The 19,528-nt window shown below is 40.3% G+C and overlaps 1 protein-coding gene across 2 annotated transcripts in view; it reads left to right on the top strand.

Moving 5' to 3' along the window:
• dock1 (dedicator of cytokinesis 1) overlaps positions 1-19,528 on the top strand; it is a 215,706-nt gene that overhangs the window by 153,221 nt on the left and 42,957 nt on the right. For both annotated transcript variants that reach the window (XM_012959631.3, XM_002932662.5), the window contains exons 32-35: positions 474-532; positions 8,101-8,249; positions 15,528-15,613; positions 15,816-15,972. In XM_012959631.3, coding sequence (XP_012815085.1) covers positions 474-532; positions 8,101-8,249; positions 15,528-15,613; positions 15,816-15,972 — 451 coding nt within the window. The remainder of the gene's footprint in view (positions 1-473; positions 533-8,100; positions 8,250-15,527; positions 15,614-15,815; positions 15,973-19,528) is intronic.

Here is a 19,528-nt window from a genome sequence, read left to right as displayed (position 1 = left end):
TTATTTGATGAAAATGTTGTCAGTGGGAGATGATCTTCCCTTATACTGAGCTTTCTGGATAATGGATCCCATACCTGTACAAGCTTTAGATAAGTGCCAAGTGCAATACACTCATACACACTTTTTTTTACACAATTCAGAATAGAATACAGGAAACAGACCAAGCCACCTGATATTTCTGTTCCTTAATTCTGTAACGTTAAGGTTAGAGCTGCACAATTTGGCATCAGTTTACTCTAGGGATGTGAGAGACTTTGCAATGCTGCATGTAATTGAGAAACGGCTGGGTAGCGTTATAGAGACAAGTTGCATAGAAGCAATATCTTGGCAAAGATTGAAAATTGTAAATTGAAAAGCAGAAAAAGATAGTTGTAGCTTATACTACTAACTAGAAGTTGCCTTCCTCAGTCTGGCCTATCCCTGTCACACAAAAACAAAAGTTTGTTGTTAACATAACATTTTATGTTTTACAGGTATGGGGATATGAGACGCCAAATTGGATTTGAAATAAGGGACATGTGGTACAACCTAGGTAAGATTATGTGCTCTTAATATACTGTTTTTGCATGGGTTTTCTCTTTTAGCTTTGCAAGGCGGGTAACTGGAATTAAAACGTTGCTTTTGGTTAGTAAACATTTGGTTAGAAGAAAAGGTATTCGTCCAAATCTAAAAAATGGTTTATTTCATGCATCAATTGGGGGAAATGTATTATTCATAATAATGTTATATCAGAATTTCTGACATTACTCTGCTTCATCTGTAAGGGGCACTGTTGTTCCAGATTGACTTGGGGGAGCATCTTTCTCAGCTTGGGGCTCTTTCGTTGATCTTTGTCTTATCAGCTGGCACACTGTGTTTAATATCACAGCCCAACTGGAGCCTAACCTGGCCTGCCAAACCATGCTCTTTTATATACCCGCCACTGGCCTGCCTATCTCTGCTGGGATAAGGCCAAGCAAATTATGTAGGAAAGTGTTGCTACTGGTTTATGACATCAGTAGTGTGCCTGGAACAAGGCGAAAAGGTTGAGGAGGCACTGGGCTGATGGCAAATACGTCCCGCCATGTGCTTCTGGAGGCAAGTGGTTGGGTTTTGGTCTGTAACAGAGTGATACTACTTTTAATTGCAATTACATGTACATGTTTTAATGAATGTATTTTGGAAACTGATACTACTTTTAACTGCAATTACATTTACATTTCTTAATGTATTTTGGAAATTTGATTAGAACTACATTCTCTGGATGGACATCCCCTTTAAATGGTCTTTCTAGTATACCGTTAAACAGTTACTATTACACAGTAGTACAGTGTTTAAGAGTAACCATATGTTCTCCTGTGAAATTCTACAGAGTGAATTCATCTTAGTAGGAGATCAAAGGCATAGATAATGGACATTAATTAACACACAGAAATAATATGAAACTGAAATGAAGGCATTTATTTCTTTTCCATTTTCCTGATCCATTTGGCTTCTCTTAGGAGAAGGAAGAGTTGCTTTCAATTACCCTGTTAAGAGGTTTAGACTTTTCTGAGATCCACCATCTCAAATGCACCACTGTGGGTGGGAGTTCTGTGCTAATTGCCTATTTCTCCTAGTTAAATATGTTAGATATTTGTATATTACAGTTTTCCCACTTTTGTCCCTATTTTAGAAATATTTGCTGAGAGCTTGAACATAAACTATTTCTTTCAATATAGGACTATATTTGAAAGCATTGAAGAGTCTGTGGCAAAGTAGTATAGACAACTACAACAAAAACTGTTTTGCCCATTAAATTTGTTGATTGCCTAAATCCATATTTAGTGTTATGTCACTTTTGGGTAATAGTCCATGGGGTAGTTTTAGGAGCTTTAAGGGATGCATTTCTAGGAAGGCCAAAAACACACAATATTTTGACTTTAAAGCTGGTTTCTCTGTTATGGGTTTGGCGTGTGTATACATGGGTAATTTTATTTTCAGATTGCTTTTTTTTTTTTATTTAAGAAGTGTACATATCAGTTTAGAGTAGTGTTTCTCTGCCCTGGAGCGGTGCCTGGGGGCCCAGCCTGAAGGTCAGGTGAGGTGTGGGGATACAAGAGAAATCCTAGCTGGAAGGTCAATTAGGGTTAGAGCTGAAGTGAGTAATTGTGTTGTACTATATATTCTTGAAACTATGGCTGAATGACAGGTACGCCAATGTTTTCCTATATATGGAACCTTGTTTGGAATTAAGGTGCACTGACTTTAGGAACTCCAAGGGGCGGGGGCTTGAACTGGAAAAGGTCTTAACTGGGACACTGTTCTCATCAATTCTGCACTCCAAAACAAGCCATACTAGTATAGATATTCTTACCCAGTAAAGCAAGGATGGCCTCCTGTCTGACAGTTGCTGTGTTCAAGACAACACACATATAGGGCATATATTGATATAAGGGTGAAAAGAGTCCGACGTTTTATTAACTCTGATAAGGTTCCCTTTTTCTGGCTGTTATGGTATGTATACCCCACCATGCTTGCTGGAAGTTTAGCAAGTGTCCCAGCAGCCCCCTCAAAGTGCAGATGCCCAAGCCTTTAGTGTAACCTCTGACCTGTTGCACTGCAGTGGGGACAATCTTCCTGTAACCATAGCCTGCTATCCTAGCTTACCGGTGTACACATCCCGTGCATCCCTTATTTGCAAACCCAACTGATTTTGAGAGTCATTTGCTTGAAAGTAAAATTCTGGCACAGAGCTAAGCTTTTGATCTCATCAGATGCCGAATGCTTGAAACGTCCATAGAGTAATGAGCACCTGGCTGCATAATGTCAAGAACTCGTACAAGTGTCCTTGTCTGTAAATGTCTTTGCAATCATTAAAGTAGTAATTTCATGTCTGCGAGCATACTCGAACAGAAACTGTTTGTTTGTCAAAAAAAATGTTTAGGCATGATTGCCGCAACTTTCAAATAGTTCTTTTGAAGCCATAACTATAGGGTTCTTAGCAATTAAGGCTTTGTGAACTTGAGTAAAAACAAAAAAAAAAAACAGTCCAAATGTCTGCAGTGTATTAATAACAAAGAAAGAAAAATGAACAAAATCTGTATCTGCATATTTTTTTCCCTAACGACCAGTTTCAGTGTGATCTGACAAATCTGTTGTAATTATCGTAATGTTAGTGGGCACGGAACGATTGTACATTCAACATTGGCCAGAAATCTGATCAGGCGGGTTTTAAAATTTTCTTTGACGATAAAATTTCCCCATTGTCCAGTTGTTTGCAGGACCAAGCAGGTTGCTTTGCATTTATATGCAAACGATACTCAAATATACCTTTCTTCCCCAAACCTGCCCTCACTCCTAGCTCATGTCTCCGACTGTCTGACTGCAATTTCTGCATTCATGTCCTCTCACCACCTAAAAATCAACATGGACAAAACCGAGCTGGTCATCTTCCCACCCTCCAACTCTGTTTTCCTGCCTGACATCACTGTCTGCGTGGAAAATATTAATATAACCCCAGTTCCACAAGCTCGCTGTCTAGGAGTCACATTTGACTCTGCTCTCTCTTTCACTCCCCACATTCAAATACTCTCTAAATCCTGTCGGTTTCACCTCAAAAACATCGCACACATTCGACCTTTCCTCACTCATGAGACTGCCAAAATTCTCATCCACGCCCTCGTCATATCTCGCTTAGACTACTGCAACTCACTGCTCTTCCCCTATCTAAACTGACCCCACTCCAATCCATCATGAACAGTGCTGCCATACACCTCTCCTCCTGCTCCACAAGTGCCGCCCCTCTCCCCCCAATCCTTGCACTGGCTACCTGTCACATACAGGATTCAGTTCAAGATTGTACTCACCTTCATAGTACTCACGGGTGCTGCACCACTCTATTTAACCCCCTTAATCCCCAAGTACACCCCCAGACGTAACCTTCGCTCTACACATGACCTCCTTCTCTCCTACTCACTCTTCACCTCCTCTCACTCTCACATCCAGGACTTCTCACGCGCTGCACCCATCCTCTGGAACGCCCTTCCATTAGTCACTGCCAGATTCTCCAAGCCTTTAAACGGTCTCACCTTTTCTCAACTCACCTTTTCACTCAAGCCTATAACCTAAACCCCCCAAACATTCACTAACCACTGGTTTTTCACCTCTCATTCCGCACTTACTGTCACTTTACACACCTACATGAACTCCAATGCCATGCTAGTTACCCTGACCTTATTTCTCACCCCTCCCTTTTAGAATGTAAGCTCTTGCGAGCAGGGCCCTCCCCCTTTACGGCTTGTCCACTTCCTTGAACTGAGGGGCTGGGGCTGATTTACCCGGACCACTGTTATATATTGGGTGAGTTTTCAACATTGAGTTGTGATTTTGATGTCCACATTTTCTTTGTCTACTGTCTATGGACAAAGCAAACAGAAAAGTGACCACAGTTGATATGTACACAAGTCTGGTGTGGAGTGTAATTTTGTAGGCGCTATAGCTCCCAAGGCAGAGAGGGCATTTTCTTGGAACTACAGCCTTCATAAAAAAACAAAAAGTATAACAGAGTCTTCTCATTGTTACTTCTTGATTGCCTGACCTTTTCTTACTAACTAACGACTCACTCGCCAATCAAGCTCTAATTGTGATTTAATACAGATGCAACAATGTTATCTTTACACGTTTTTATAAGTCACTCCAAAAAGTTTCCTTTGCCTTTATGCCAAGAGCAATAAACCTATGAAACTTCGTGACATTGATGTTTTGTTTGACGAATAACTCGGTGTCAGTAACATTTGTTTTCTGAAACACTGACTCTGACATTTTTCAGACATAATACATGAAAACTGTCACAGACGAGCTTGAAAATAACAGCACTGAGAAAGGAGTATGCTTTACAGCTTCTTCAGCTATATAGTGCAAGCCATTAAATGCTTTCAGGGTCATTCCATCAGGAGGGAGGATGAATTTTGTTTAAAATAATACTGCTTCCCAGGAATGAAATAGCTGCACTCTCACCTGATCTGGAAAAATTGATTTTCTATAGCTACAACATCCACACTGTTTAACTCTGCCTTGACATGAAAATATGTTGACTTGGTGTCTGTTTAGTAGTGGGTTTTTTTGTTTTTCACAAAGAATTTATTGATTGTGACAATCACAAGTCAGCACCAGAAATGAACTGTTTCATATCAGCAAATAAATATAAAATTCAGTTAAATATTATTTTTTTCTAAATAGTGCTTCACTTTTACATTGCTACTCAGATATTTCCCTTCACTACTTCTTCCCATTATTTCTCATTTGCTTCCTATTTCTTTTTCTCACCACTAGCCTCCCCTTCTATCGCTGACCCCACTCTCTCCTTCTTTCTCACCCCACTCCGCCCTTCTTTCTCTCCCACTGGCCTCCCCTTCTATTTCTCACCCCACTCTTCTCTTCTTTCTCTCATCCTACTCCACCCTTCTTTCTCTCCCACTGGCCTCTCCTTCTATTTCTCACCCCACTCTTCTCTTCTTTCTCTCATCCCACTCCACCCTTCTTTCTCTCCCACCAGCCTCCCCTTCTATTTCTCACCCCACTCTCCCCTTCTTTCTCTCATGCCAGTCCGCCCTTCTTTCTCTCCCACTAGCCTCCCCTTCTATCGCTGACCCCACTCTCTCCTTCTTTCTCACCCCACTCCGCCCTTCTTTCTCTCCCACTGGCCTCCCCTTCTATTTCTCACCCCACTCTTCTCTTCTTTCTCTCATCCCACTCCACCCTTCTTTCTCATCCCACTCCACCCTTCTTTCTCTCCCACTGGCCTCCCCTTCTATTTCTCACCCCACTCTTCTCTTCTTTCTCTCATCCCACTCCATCCTTCTTTCTCTCCCACTGGCCTCTCCTTCTATTTTTCACCCCACTCTTCTCTTCTTTCTCTCATCCCACTCCACCCTTCTTTCTCTCCCACCAGCCTCCCCTTCTATTTCTCACCCCACTCTCCCCTTCTTTCTCTCATCCCAGTCCGCCCTTCTTTCTCTCCCACTAGCCTCCCCTTCTATCGCTGACCCCAGTCTCTCCTTCTTTCTCACCCCACTCCGCCCTTCTTTCTCTCCCACTGGCCTCCCCTTCTATTTCTCACCCCACTCTTCTCTTCTTTCTCTCATCCTACTCCACCCTTCTTTCTCTCCCACTGGCCTCCCCTTCTATTTCTCACCCCACTCTTCTCTTCTTTCTCTCATCCCACTCCACCCTTCTTTCTCTCATCCCACTCCACCCTTCTTTCTCTCCCACTGGCCTCCCCTTCTATTTCTCACCCCACTCTCCCCTTCTTTCTCTCATCCCACTCCACCCTTCTTTCTCTCCCACTGGCCTCCCCTTCTATTTCTCACCCCACTCTTCTCTTCTTTCTCTCATCCCACTCCACCCTTCTTTCTCTCCCACTGGCCTCTCCTTCTATTTCTCACCCCACTCTTCTCTTCTTTCTCTCATCCCACTCCACCCTTCTTTCTCTCCCACCAGCCTCCCCTTCTATTTCTCACCCCACTCTCCCCTTCTTTCTCTCATCCCAGTCCGCCCTTCTTTCTCTCCCACTAGCCTCCCCTTCTATCGCTGACCCCACTCTCTCCTTCTTTCTCACCCCACTCCGCCCTTCTTTCTCTCCCACTGGCCTCCCCTTCTATTTCTCACCCTACTCTTCTCTTCTTTCTCTCATCCCACTCCGCCCTTCTTTCTCTCCCACTGGCCTCCCCTTCTATTTCTCACCCCACTCTCCCCTTCTTTCTCTCATCCCAGTCCGCCCTTCTTTCTCTCCCACTAGCCTCCCCTTCTATCGCTGACCCCACTCTCTCCTTCTTTCTCACCCCACTCCGCCCTTCTTTCTCTCCCACTGGCCTCCCCTTCTATTTCTCACCCCACTCTTCTCTTCTTTCTCTCATCCTACTCCACCCTTCTTTCTCTCCCACTGGCCTCTCCTTCTATTTCTCACCCCACTCTTCTCTTCTTTCTCTCATCCCACTCCACCCTTCTTTCTCTCCCACCAGCCTCCCCTTCTATTTCTCACCCCACTCTCCCCTTCTTTCTCTCATGCCAGTCCGCCCTTCTTTCTCTCCCACTAGCCTCCCCTTCTATCGCTGACCCCACTCTCTCCTTCTTTCTCACCCCACTCCTCCCTTCTTTCTCTCTCACTGGCCTCCCCTTCTATTTCTCACCTTACTCTTCTTTCTCTCACCCCACTCCTCCCTTCTTTCTCTATGACTAGTCTCCCCTTCTTTCTCTCATCCCACTCCACCCATCTTTCTCTCCCACTGGCCTCCCCTTCTATTTCTCACCCCACTCTCCTCTTCTTTCTCTCACCCCACTCCTCCCTTCTTTCTCTCCGACTAGTCTCCCCTTCTTTCTCTCACCCCACTCCGCCCTTCTTTCTCTCCCACTAGCCTCCCCTTCTATCTCTCACCTCACTCTTCTCTTATTTCCCCATAACACTTCTAGACAAAACAACTGCAGCAAAGCCATGAAATATATGCAAGTAAATAACTCTAGTTTAAGAGAGCCTGAAAGCTTTTTAAGTGCTGCTTTGATTTCCTTTTGAATGTTATTTGAGTAACACTGCTTTTGAATTTTGTGCAATATATTTAATGAAATATGTGGCTCAGTTAGCAAGGTCACTGGATTCAAGTGAAGGAAACCGGTTCATATATAAATTTGCCAATCTGAAATACAGTTTTTACATTGACGTCTCAGAACTTGCCACCATGGCTTTAATCTTCAAAGTCTGCTCCTTAAAATCCATTTGCTTTGACAAATCTGAATTAAAGTGGTTCAGTGGGTTGCACTTCTGCCTTGCTGCTCTGGGGTCCTGAGTTCAATACCTTCCAGGATACGATCTGCAAGGAGTTTATATGTTCTCCCCATGTCTACATATTCCTCCGGGTACTCCTATTTCTTCCTTCCATACTCCAAAATCATACAGGCAGGTCAGTTGGCTTCCGACCAAATTGACCATGCTGTGTGTTAATGTGGTAGGGACCTTAGATTGTAAGCTCCTCTAAGGCAGGGACTGCGGCTATGAATAATGTATAATCGCCGTAAAGCACTGTGGAAATATGTTGACGCTATATAAATAACAGGAATTAAAAAAATATCATATCTTCATTTCAACAGGACAACATAAAATCAAATTTATTCCTGAGATGGTTGGCCCTATACTGGAAATGACCTTGATCCCAGAAACAGAGCTTCGAAAAGCAACAATCCCCATATTCTTTGACATGATGCAGTGCGAGTTCCACTCCACTCGAAGTTTCCAGATGGTACGTACAAACTTTTATCAGCACCAGAATATATTAATTCCAGTTTGTTACTGAAAATACTAAGCTTTTCTCCCAATGTAATTGTTCAGGAACTCAAAATAAATATATTTGTATTGTTTGGCATAAGTTGGCAACAATTATTCTTCTGAATATTATTTTCTCTGAATTGTTTTGAGAAGAATCTTCCCTGGTTTTTGTATCTAGTGTACAAGCACTCAATGGACAAATCATGTTAATTAACACTATTCACACCATCAGGGGACAAGGTGAAACAGGGTCTAAAAATGTGTAGCAGCCTCTTTGCAATGCATTCTATGTATGAACATCTCTGTGATTTACTGTTCTCTCCCAGGCGGCTATACAGAGACTCAGCAGGGAAGAACTTGTGGAGAAGCAGGAGTTCCTCTTAGCTTTTTTTGTTCTATTTTTTTATTAGAAAAATTTAAATGCCATTAGCAATTGTCAGGTTTCCTAGAAGATTTAAACATTTGATTGCCTTATTCCGTGCTCATTATATTTCCATATGCTTTGTATCATTAAAATGACAGGAAAGAAGCAGCAATTTTTGCTTTGACTTTTCCAGTCTAACGAACCAGCATGTTCCAAATATAAAAACCTCTACTTTGTAATACCGATAATGCTTTCTGATTAAATTTGCATACACACTAAACTGCCACTGTAGGGATGTACGTGAGCATATAAAGTTGCTCTGAATGTGTTTGTGTATTTATGTATCAGTAAATCAGTAAAAAAACACATTGTTGATACCTTAAGACTAATGGTAGATTATTAGTACAATAACTAACTAGTCAGTAAAAGGAATAATGTTTCTCTACTTCTCTATTTCTTCATATAATACATAGTACAGGTACTAAAGTTACATCAATAGGCAATATATATTATATATATATATATATATATATATATATATATATATAAAGCAAGAGAATGAGCTGCACACACCAGGACTTGGCAAAAATATAATAAGTTTATTTAAGAAAAGAGATCCAACCGTGGTTTTTTCCCTGAGGAAGAGCACAGTTAGTGCTCGAAACGTTGGATCTCTTTTCTTAAATAAACTTATTATATTTTTGCCAAGTCCTGGTGTGTGCAGCTCATTCTCTTGCTTTATATTTTTTTGCTAGCACCCTGGGCATTTGAATTTCAATAGGCTGTGCTCCGTTTGTTCTTGTTATATATATATATATATATATATATATATATATATATATATATATATATATATAGGTTATTGATAACTTCTTGTGTTTCTTCTTCATTTATATATTAAATCTGCAAAGTAAAACCTTTCTTGACAATGACAGTGCGTTTTATCAAAACTTAGGGGGGATTTAGCAATGTACAGATTTTTTTTATTTATTTATTTATTTTTTTTTTGTTACACACAAGCCAGTGTCTAAAAAAAACAAAAACCTCTACAAGAAAGATCTTTCAGTTGTAAAGGGGAAATCTGCGTGATATTGGCAGGTTTTAGCTGGCGTATATTTTAATTTGGATTGTCTCGGATTGTCTCGGTTTTATTGCATAAATCACAAAAAAATCATGTTTTTTTGTGCAACAAAATCTGTTTTTTCTGCATCAAAAAACCTTAACCGAAAAAATGGAGCAATAGAAAATGCCCCCCTTAGTATAAAAAACAATTATACAGGTGTAGGTCCTGTTACCTAGAATGTTCGGGAGCTGGAGTTTAAGGGTAAGAGAGAAGGGATCTTTCAGCACTTTTCTCCACACCTGAAGTCTAAAAAAAAAAAAAAAAATCAATTAAACATCAATTAAACCTAATAGGATTGTTTTGCCTTCAGTAAGCATTAATTGTATCTTAATTGGGTATTGTATTATTATTACATCATTTTAGAAAATTAGAATTATTTGCTTAAAATGGAGTCTATGGGAGATGGCCAGTATTTCAGAGCTTTCTGCATATCGGGTTTGCAGATAATGGATCACATACCTGTCTTTTAAATAGCTAATTTATCTGCTATGTAAAGTGGACCCTACATTACTGGGCATGGTAGCCTGGCAATGGGAGATGTTCCAGCAAGGCCCTGTCTGATGTAGCTAACTCCAGGGGCTCTCATTGGTGGTGGGTACTAAATAGGGGAGGTTATCCCTCACTTTGTCATTGCTTATGTTGCTGAAAGGCTTGCAGGGGGATGAGCAGCACCATCAGGAATGGCATTGCAGACAAATGGCAGATTCCTTGGTAAAGCTGGCCGTAGGTTAGCACTTTCAGTTTTTTATTCTACTGGCCTTTTAATATTCCAAGGCAAAAATGCAAATTCATAATAGTGATTTCAAGACAAGTGTACAGTATTTTAGCTCAGATTTTAATGTTTTTTTTTAGAATATCAGCTTTGCAGTTCTCTTTCAGATGAAGAACAGAATACATGTATTTGGTGCTTGTTTAATTTACACGTGCCTTTGGAGATGCTTAAAACTCTATAACTCATCAAATTCTCAAGTTTATAAAACCTCTGAGACTCCACAAAAACCATAATGTAACTAAGGCAGAGGCATGAACGTACAGCAGTGCAGGTGAGTGGCGGCAGGAGCGCCGGAACTATTGGCGCAGAGAACAGTAAAGCAACTTGAACTGCTCATTAAGATTTAATTGAAGAGAGACCTTAATGGACTGAGACATTTAAGGGTAGGGAATTATGCTGTAGTAAGTATCCCAAGGCACAGCTACGTTGTGATGTACAGCAACAATAAATGTTTGACTTGCTAAAGGCAACACTGTTGCTGTACGCCATTACACGCTATACGCTTTAAAAAAGCAAAAAACAAAATGAGATTAAATTCTTATTTATTTTTGTGTTGTGCTTTAGGCTTAGGCACGTAGCGAATGTCAAGCTCAATGCTGTGTGGTTTGACATGGTGGTAGTTTCAAGAATGTATTTGTACTTATTACTGATTAGAAAATAATTATGTTATGGAGTAGAGCCCGATTTTTTTTTTTTTTTTTTAATATACTGAACCCTCTCAAATTAATTTAACAATAAAACTGAGGAAAGAATGTCAAGGTTGGGGTTGTTTTCGCTGAAGAGGAGGCACTTGCGAGGGGACATGATTCCTCTGTACAAGTACATTAGAGGGGATTATAGGCAGATGGGGGATGTTCTTTTTCCCATAAAAACGACCAACGCACCAGAGGGTATGGGACCTGTTAATTTATCATTACAAAATGTAATGTGATATGCCTTTTTTACATAATGACTGTGTGCTGAATATTATGGGCAAATCCCATTATTATCATTCATTGAATTACTTCTTTGCTAGGTTTTATAAATGTCTTGTGATTACTATATATGCATTGGGTTTACTTAATGTTTAATTGATTTTTTTAGCATGATTTTTTTAAGGTATGGAGAGCCAAATTACAGAAAGACTTCTTATCCAGAAAACCCCAGGTCCCAAGCATTCTAGATAACAGATCCCATACCTTTACTTCTCCTTACTGGCTTGGCAAGTTATATTAGGGATCCCGTAATGCTAAGAATAACCAACCTTCTTTTATTTATGATTAGAAAGCCCTTCATATTTAGTGGTATATTCTTATGTAGCTTTGAATTAACTTTTAATAATTAAATACCGCTGTTTCCTTGGGTGCTGCTCTTCTGGTATGGATTACATTTTCCACTGCTACCATGGCATTCTGAGGGTGGTGGTCTCAAAGACGAGCCATAAATAACCAATAGCGATACCCCATTGATGCAACATTCATCCTGCCATCTGTCCTATACAGTAGTCAGATATATTTTATTGGCAAGATAAGGCTGAATGACTCTGTGCTACATGTTCTTCAGATATAGTGCTAATTTACTAACATGGAGCTTGTTACAGGGAGAACCTTCCCTGTTGCCGGTTTTTAGTGCTTTTAATGCATAGTAACCTTATATTAGAAACCTGTACAGTAGAATATATTACACACATAACTGTACTAGACTGGGGCAACATTATATTTTGGGTTCCAGATCTGCTTGCTTGAATTGTATTTAGTGCTTCTTTTGCTCAAACAAAATCCATCGGCTGTACAGGTATGGGACCTGTTATCTGGAAACCTGTTATTCAGAAAGTTCCAAATTATGAAAAGGCCACCTCCCGTAGACTCCATTTTAAGGAAATAATTCAGATTTTTTTTTAAAAAAATTACCTTTTTCTCTGTAATAATAAAACAATACCTTAGTTGATCCCAACTAAGATATAATTACCCCTTATTGGGGGCAGAACAGCCCTATTGGGTTTATTTAATGGTTAAATGATTCCCTTTTCTCTGTAATAATAAAACAGTACCTGTACTTGATCCCAACTAAGATATAATTACCCCTTATTGGGGGCAGAACAGCCCTATTGGGTTTATTTCATGGTTAAATGATTCCCTTTTCTCTGTAATAATAAAACAGTACCTGTACTTGATCCCAACTAAGATATAATTACCCCTTATTGGGGGCAGAACCGCCCTATTGGGTTTATTTAATGGTTAAATGATTCCCTTTTCTCTGTAATAATAAAACAGTACCTGTACTTGATCCCAACTAAGATATAATTAATCCTTATTGGAGGCAAAATAATCCTATTGGGTTTATTTAATGTTTAAATAATTTTTTAGCAGAATTAAGGTAGGAAGATCCAAATTACAGAAAGACCCCCTTATCTGGAAAACCCCAGGTCCCGAGCATTCTGGATAACAGGTCCCATACCTGTACTAGGCAGGCACAGATTTATAGCCATTTCTCCCAGGTTTTGTTCCCTGGCTCCGAGCTCCCTTTGCTTTGGGATCCCTCAGTGATGACTTCCCCTTTAATGAGCTGAACTAGTTTAGCCACTGAAGGGAGACAAACTGCCACTGAAGGGAGTTGTACCTAATTACTTTAATTAAGCGAAGTCACGTGCAAATTGATTCTGGTAAGGGGATATTTTTATTTTTTTTATTAGATGATTATGTTAGCTTTTCTGTACGGTCCCAGCGTGAGCTCATTGAAAGGTCATACAGCCCCGGCTTGTGTGAGTCTTTAACTCGCAAACACTTAGCGAAATTGATGCAAATTTCTAGCTAATTTATTTTTTAGATATTTTTCTCCCTCAAAAAGGTTACATTTTTGATGTACTGCATTAATCAGCAACCGGAGTTAAAAGGTTGTGTACGATAACAGATCTTTTGCAATTACAGTAAGAGGTAATGATAGTCATTTTAATTAACACCGGATCCTGCGTTTTTTTATTTATTTATATTTTTATTTTTTTGTGCTTTGAATTATGTTAATTCTCTGGAACCCGAAACGGGGTAAAAGCGCAAAAGAATAAAAGAAACGTGTCAGTCTGTTTTCAAATAACGCCCACGTGTCTGCTTAATATGGTCCTCGCAATATGTCCAAACACTGGCAATGCAAGACGCAACCTTGACAGTGCCGGTAGTCATAGAAACTGGGCTTTTATATTAATGGCTCTTCTCAACAAACTTCAGGTTACAAGAAGGATCTAGTTATGCACTTTTGCCTGCTTAAAATGTAATCAATGGCGTCTTTAAAATAACGGGCAAATGTTAAATGCATGCAGATATTATTATTTTTTTATTATATTGGCCTAAATAGATTTGACTTTTATTATTTATTTAGGCAAATAAGAATTCAGGCTGAATAGAACTAAATGTGTTTGCTAAAGAAACACTTTACAGCAGGCTGTTAGAGTAAACAAGCATCAAGGTTAGAAATAATGTGTAAAGGTGCCTATGCTAGTGTGAACCAAACCATTAGCTGCATTAGCTAGATATTATCCAATGTAATGCTTTCACTCCGGTGCCCTAAATTGGCAGTTTGTAAGCAAGTGAGAAACACGTTGAGAAAAGCCAGTTCTTAGGTTTTTATGCTGCAGGTCTCGGGCTTGGAATTGTAACTACAATCTTGTTGTTATGGCTTAATTACCTATGCAAAAGTTAGAATGCAAGATAAATAATTTAGGTCTCAGTAAGTGATTTAGTGAAGGTCATTAAATAGCATCACATATGGGAAAGGCTGCTTGTAACAATATTGATTTGCTAAGGGCTGTATTGAACTGCTATTGATTACCTATAAACAGAGCTAGCATTTGACCCCAGCAGGTTTTATTGGTACTGTTCTTCTGCGAAATGTAGGAGGAAAATTGAGACTAAATGGGCATTCTCTCCTCCCATAATAAGTCTGCTGAGTGTGGAGGAAAATAGTTGTTCTTGGTATTTAAGCAATTTGTAGAACACATTGTAACATTAAGTCTCATTCTGAGCATGAGTCTATTAATCAAGCACACCCTAAGGCTTTTCCTAGTTGCATAGTTATACCTCTGCTCCCAAAGGCTGTGAGGTGATTGGCTTTCTGTAGCACAATAGGTCTGTCGTGTCAGCCTATAAATGAACAAGCCACAAGTGAGTAAAGTGTTTCTATAGTCTGTTATAATAAATGTATTTCTTGCCTAGCTTTCATTCTGGGTCAGAAGCATTTTAATGTTTCTGTAATATTTTCCTATGAGGGAAGATAGCCTTCCTTAATAGAAAATGTCCAGTTTGTCCTAGTTAATTACAGGAATGGATCATTTTCATACAGCTTTTGGGTGGAAAGCTCAATGAAACACCACCCCTCTATAGTATCCATAATGTCCATATTGCTCTAAATCAGGCACAGGTATATATGAAACGGGAGTCATTTTGCTCTGGATTTCAAGCCTCCAAGAACCAACCAAAAGTTAGCTGTAACCAGTCAACTGCAGTAGGGGACCAAATAAGCTGAGCTAAATTGGCCACCCAAGTGAGTTTTATCAAGTCTTGCCATGGGAGACCAGGAGACTCATTGGGAAAGGACTGCTCTATTAGCTAGATGCAAATGAGACTCTCCAGTCTTTCCTGATCAATAGTTAACTTGCCCGTCTTTCAGATATAGCCTATCCATAGGCATCTATCTTTTTCTCCCAATCCACAGGCCAGTAGGCTTCCGACTTTTTCCACCAGTGGCTGAATTGCTAGCCAGTATGGCTGACTTAAAGAAAGCATAAATCTGATTAGTTGGGTGCTAAAAAAAAAGTTAAAATATATTAAAAATGTATGTGCCTTCTTGAGAATTGATAGCCTGCTGACCTTTACAACTTCCCCTGCTAACATCCCAGAGGCTCTTGGGCATTGTAGTTTGACAACAGTTGTGGGACAGCTTCTAGGTGTCTCTCAGATTTAGAAATTTGTGTCTGGTTACAGTCGTTGAGCTGAATATTTTGGGTACATTTAATTTTTTTCAGTTTGAGAATGAGATCATCACCAAGTTGGACCATGAAGTTGAAGGAGGGCGAGGAGACGAGCAGTACAAAGTGTTATTTGAGAAAATGTAAGTGTTGATGAAGCGCTAGGATTCATATCTAAGTTTAGATGCAGGAGACAATAACAAGTACGTGGTGAACTTTGCGCCTCACTTATATTTAAAATGTGCTAATGAACAGCGGGAATTAAAAACACCGTAATTAGTATATTTTTTTTTTTTCCCTCTCTGCGGAGTTGGTTTATTTTAATGCTTGTGTGAACTTTTACAGACTGCTGGAGCACTGCCGGAAACATAAATACCTAGCAAAGAATGGAGAGAACTTTGTCACGCTGGTTGTCCGGCTCATGGAGCGATTACTGGACTACAGGACAATCATGCACGACGAGAACAAAGAGAACCGAATGAGCTGCACTGTCAATGTTTTGGTCAGTAACTGTATAAATATCCAGTAATGTAAATGTAACATACTAGGCGGAGGGCACACACCGTAAAAAAGTTATTTACCTAAATGTAAAACGTAAAGCAAAAGTGAATCCAGAACTCACAGGACTGGATGTGAAAAATCAAAAAATCTTTTTATTAGTGCAGAATAGACCTTTCCGTCACATACTCTGACCTTTATGAAGATGATAATGGAATAAATCTTGATAAAGGTCTGAGTATGTGACCGAAACGTTGATATATACACATATATGCAAATCTCTTGGGTCTATAACTATGGCTCGGCCCAGTGCAGTAACCCGCAGCAACCAATGAGATGTTTGCTTTCCTCAAACCCAATGCTTTGGATAAAAGCTAATTTTTGATATTTTGCGGTGCGTTTTGGATACGATAACCATCACACACACACCATTTGATTACTTCACACTGTAAAAAACTGCAACAAAGCATTTGCTATGCTTTTTATAAAAAATGAATCTCATCCCAGGTTTATTATCCCAGAGCGGGACCCGTGTCTCTCCAGCAGCTTGCCAATCTACAACTCCCTGCATGCCTTTAGCCTAGTTAGCAGAAGGATGCTAGTAATTCCTTAAGATTTCGAGCTACATATGTTTCCTAAACACCTGTTCTAATTTATAAATCCCACCATCTGCTAGCACACGCTGGGAGCAACCACTATCGAGCCGTGGGGAGGCCGTCCCTGCTCTAATGTATCATCTGTTATGCTTGTGCTCTATATGTTAAACAGTTCAGTCTGTTCTAATAATGATCAGAGTAGCAATAGGCAGATCCCACCTTAACCCTCTCATCTTATTTGACATATACGATTCAAAGAAACTGCTTATTAGCTCCCGACCCCTGTTGAAAGGTATTAACACTGTAAATGAGACTTCTCTTTAACTTCCCGAGATATGAATGGCATTTCATAGGAAGAATTTAACAGAGGAAAATCAGTTTTACATGGGCTTTTCTAGGGCTAAAGGCTTGAAGTCCCAGTCCTTACTAAGGCACAACATTTCCACAGACATGAAAATAAAACAATGAGGCATTAAGAGGCATTAAGACTGCCCGGTAATGAAGAACCCCAGATAAAAAAGGCACTGCTCTCCATTTTATACCCCCAGCTTTCTAGACCTGAATGAAGCAAATCTTATGTCTATTGACCCATGAATGGGTATATGTAGCACTGACACTCGACACCAAAAGGGGACACTGAGGCTTACTTACAAAAGGAACTCCAATAAATTAGCTGTCAGATCCTCAGATTTCCCCAACCTTTCATGAGAAGTGCAGGTTCTTGGTTCTTGTGAATTATGGGGGTAGGAGGAGGGAGCAGCTAACCACATTGAATATTAAACACCTCCTTTCAGTAAGCCTGAAACATAGGCAACAGTTGGAGGAAAGAATGGCATACATGGCTCATTGGATCATTTTAACCCTTTCTACCAGCACCATTGCTAGAGAACATGCAGCTACATGTTTGTAGCTACTGGCAGTTAAAGGGTTATGCTTTATTGATTACAACAGGAGTTAGTGGCATAACTATAGAAGAAACAGACTATAAATCCCCCTCCACAGCAGCTCTCCTACCTGGAGGGAGTGGGGGACGTGAGGGCCTCGGGTAGGCGGGGGGTCAGGGAGTGGGTGGGTAGGAGTCCCTGTGCGCCAGGGCCCTCCAAAGATTTTTCTGCGGGGGAAACCAGCACAGACTACCAATTGTTTTAGTGCTTTATGAAAAAGAAAGGATTCATCACAATATGCAGAATATGCAAAATAATGTATTTGCCCAAAACGCCCTACTCATTTGCCCATATTCAGTATATTTTGTAAAGGAATATACACCGCCCAAATGCATTATAATAAAAACCCACCAGATTTGTGTTGCTCGCTCTTCTCTATCTGTTTGTAGCTTTCAATGAACGCACAGTAAAAGCCGTTCTTGGAAAGAGGGAATGTTTCAGAGATTTACCTGCTGCTGCTGCAGAGTTTCATGTTTAAAAATTGGCAGATTACGTTCAGCAGGAAGTGTTTGCGCTTATGTGATTTATAATGCGGCACACAATGTTCCTGAAACCCCAAGAAGCCCATTCATACGTCCGTATCTCGGAGCCATTTGTATCAGGGAACCAGTGTGCAGCAATAGATGAAAGGTGAATGTGATGGCATCCCTGACAATGTTCCATGAGAGTGGCACCGCGTCCCAACGTGTTTGGGGGGGAAACAAAATATTTGTATATCCTCAGCTAAACTGCACAAGAAAGAAGGTTCTTTAATCCTGGATAAACACAGGATCTATATACTCTGAGCTGTTCTTTTGCATTTCTAAACAGTGTCAGCTCTATATATTGACTTACAAAGCAAGAAATGAGCAGCTAGACAGACTTGCCTTTTTAATTACTTAGCTCCTTCCCACTAATCACACTTGGATGGAAGTCACCTACTAACCCTTCATGCTCTTCTTGGCTTCCTGTAAATGCCATAGAGAAAGCATTCTGCTGGAAGGAGTTGAATTGTGTTGTTCACATTGAGTATTACTTTCTTTCACATACATTCTAGCATATACTAGGCATGCACCCAGGGCCGGACTGGGGGTGCAGGGCCCACCACTGCCTTCGCAAAGCCCCTGCACCCACCCACCAATGAGCCACCTCCGCAGCTTTCACACCTTCCGCAGGGGCCCCCATGAGTTGTCCGACTCCCTCCCCCGAGTATGCATAATTTAAACTTCCCTTTAGTGTGTCGGGGAAGGAAAACCGGCGTCTCAGGGGAGCACCCAGCGGGGATCAGGTCAGGCCCGTGGGTCCAACCAGGGCCAGGGCCCAGAGGGTTTATTCCCGTTGGCCCAGTCCGACCCTGAATGCACCAAATCCAGGATTTGGTTTGGGATTCAGCCAAGATTTGACCTTTTGAGCAGGATTCGGATTAGGCTGAATACTTAAAATCACGTGACTTTTCATCATAGAAACAGAGAAGTTGATCATTTGCTAAGGTGTAATGCTTCAGCAACAGCAGTAATTACAGTCCATAGAGAATTAAAGGGTAGTTCACCTTTAAATTTAATAAGTCATTGATATTTTAAAACAATTTGCAATAGGGCTTCATTTATTTATTTTTTTATTTGTGGTTTTTGATTTTTAGCTTTTTGTGCAGCAGAAAGCGAAAAATGGATTTTCTGCAGCTATCTGATTGCTAGGGCCCAGTGTATCTTAGCAACAAGGCAGTAGATTAAAATTAATGAGTGACAGGAATATGAATAGCAGGGAGTGTAAAGATCAGTAATAAAACATAACTATTAAATAGTATCCTTACAGAGCAATAGTTTTGGCTGCTGGGGTCAGCGACCCCTATTTAAAAGCTGAAAAGACACAGAAAAGAATAAAATGAAGACCAATTAAAAAGTTGCTAAAATATGCTATTATCTAACACAGCCCCAGACTGGCAATCTGTGGGTCCTGGCAAATACCAGAGGGGCTGCTGTAAAGTGACTTGAAATGTCAGAGCTCATTTAGAATTCCAGTCCACTGTAACATACTAAAATGA

The sequence above is a fragment of the Xenopus tropicalis genome, chromosome 7 (assembly GCF_000004195.4).
Source record: "Xenopus tropicalis strain Nigerian chromosome 7, UCB_Xtro_10.0, whole genome shotgun sequence".
Classification (NCBI taxonomy): Eukaryota; Metazoa; Chordata; class Amphibia; order Anura; family Pipidae; genus Xenopus; species Xenopus tropicalis.
Note: the sequence above shows the minus strand (reverse complement) of the source record. Positions and strands in the feature narration are given on the sequence as shown.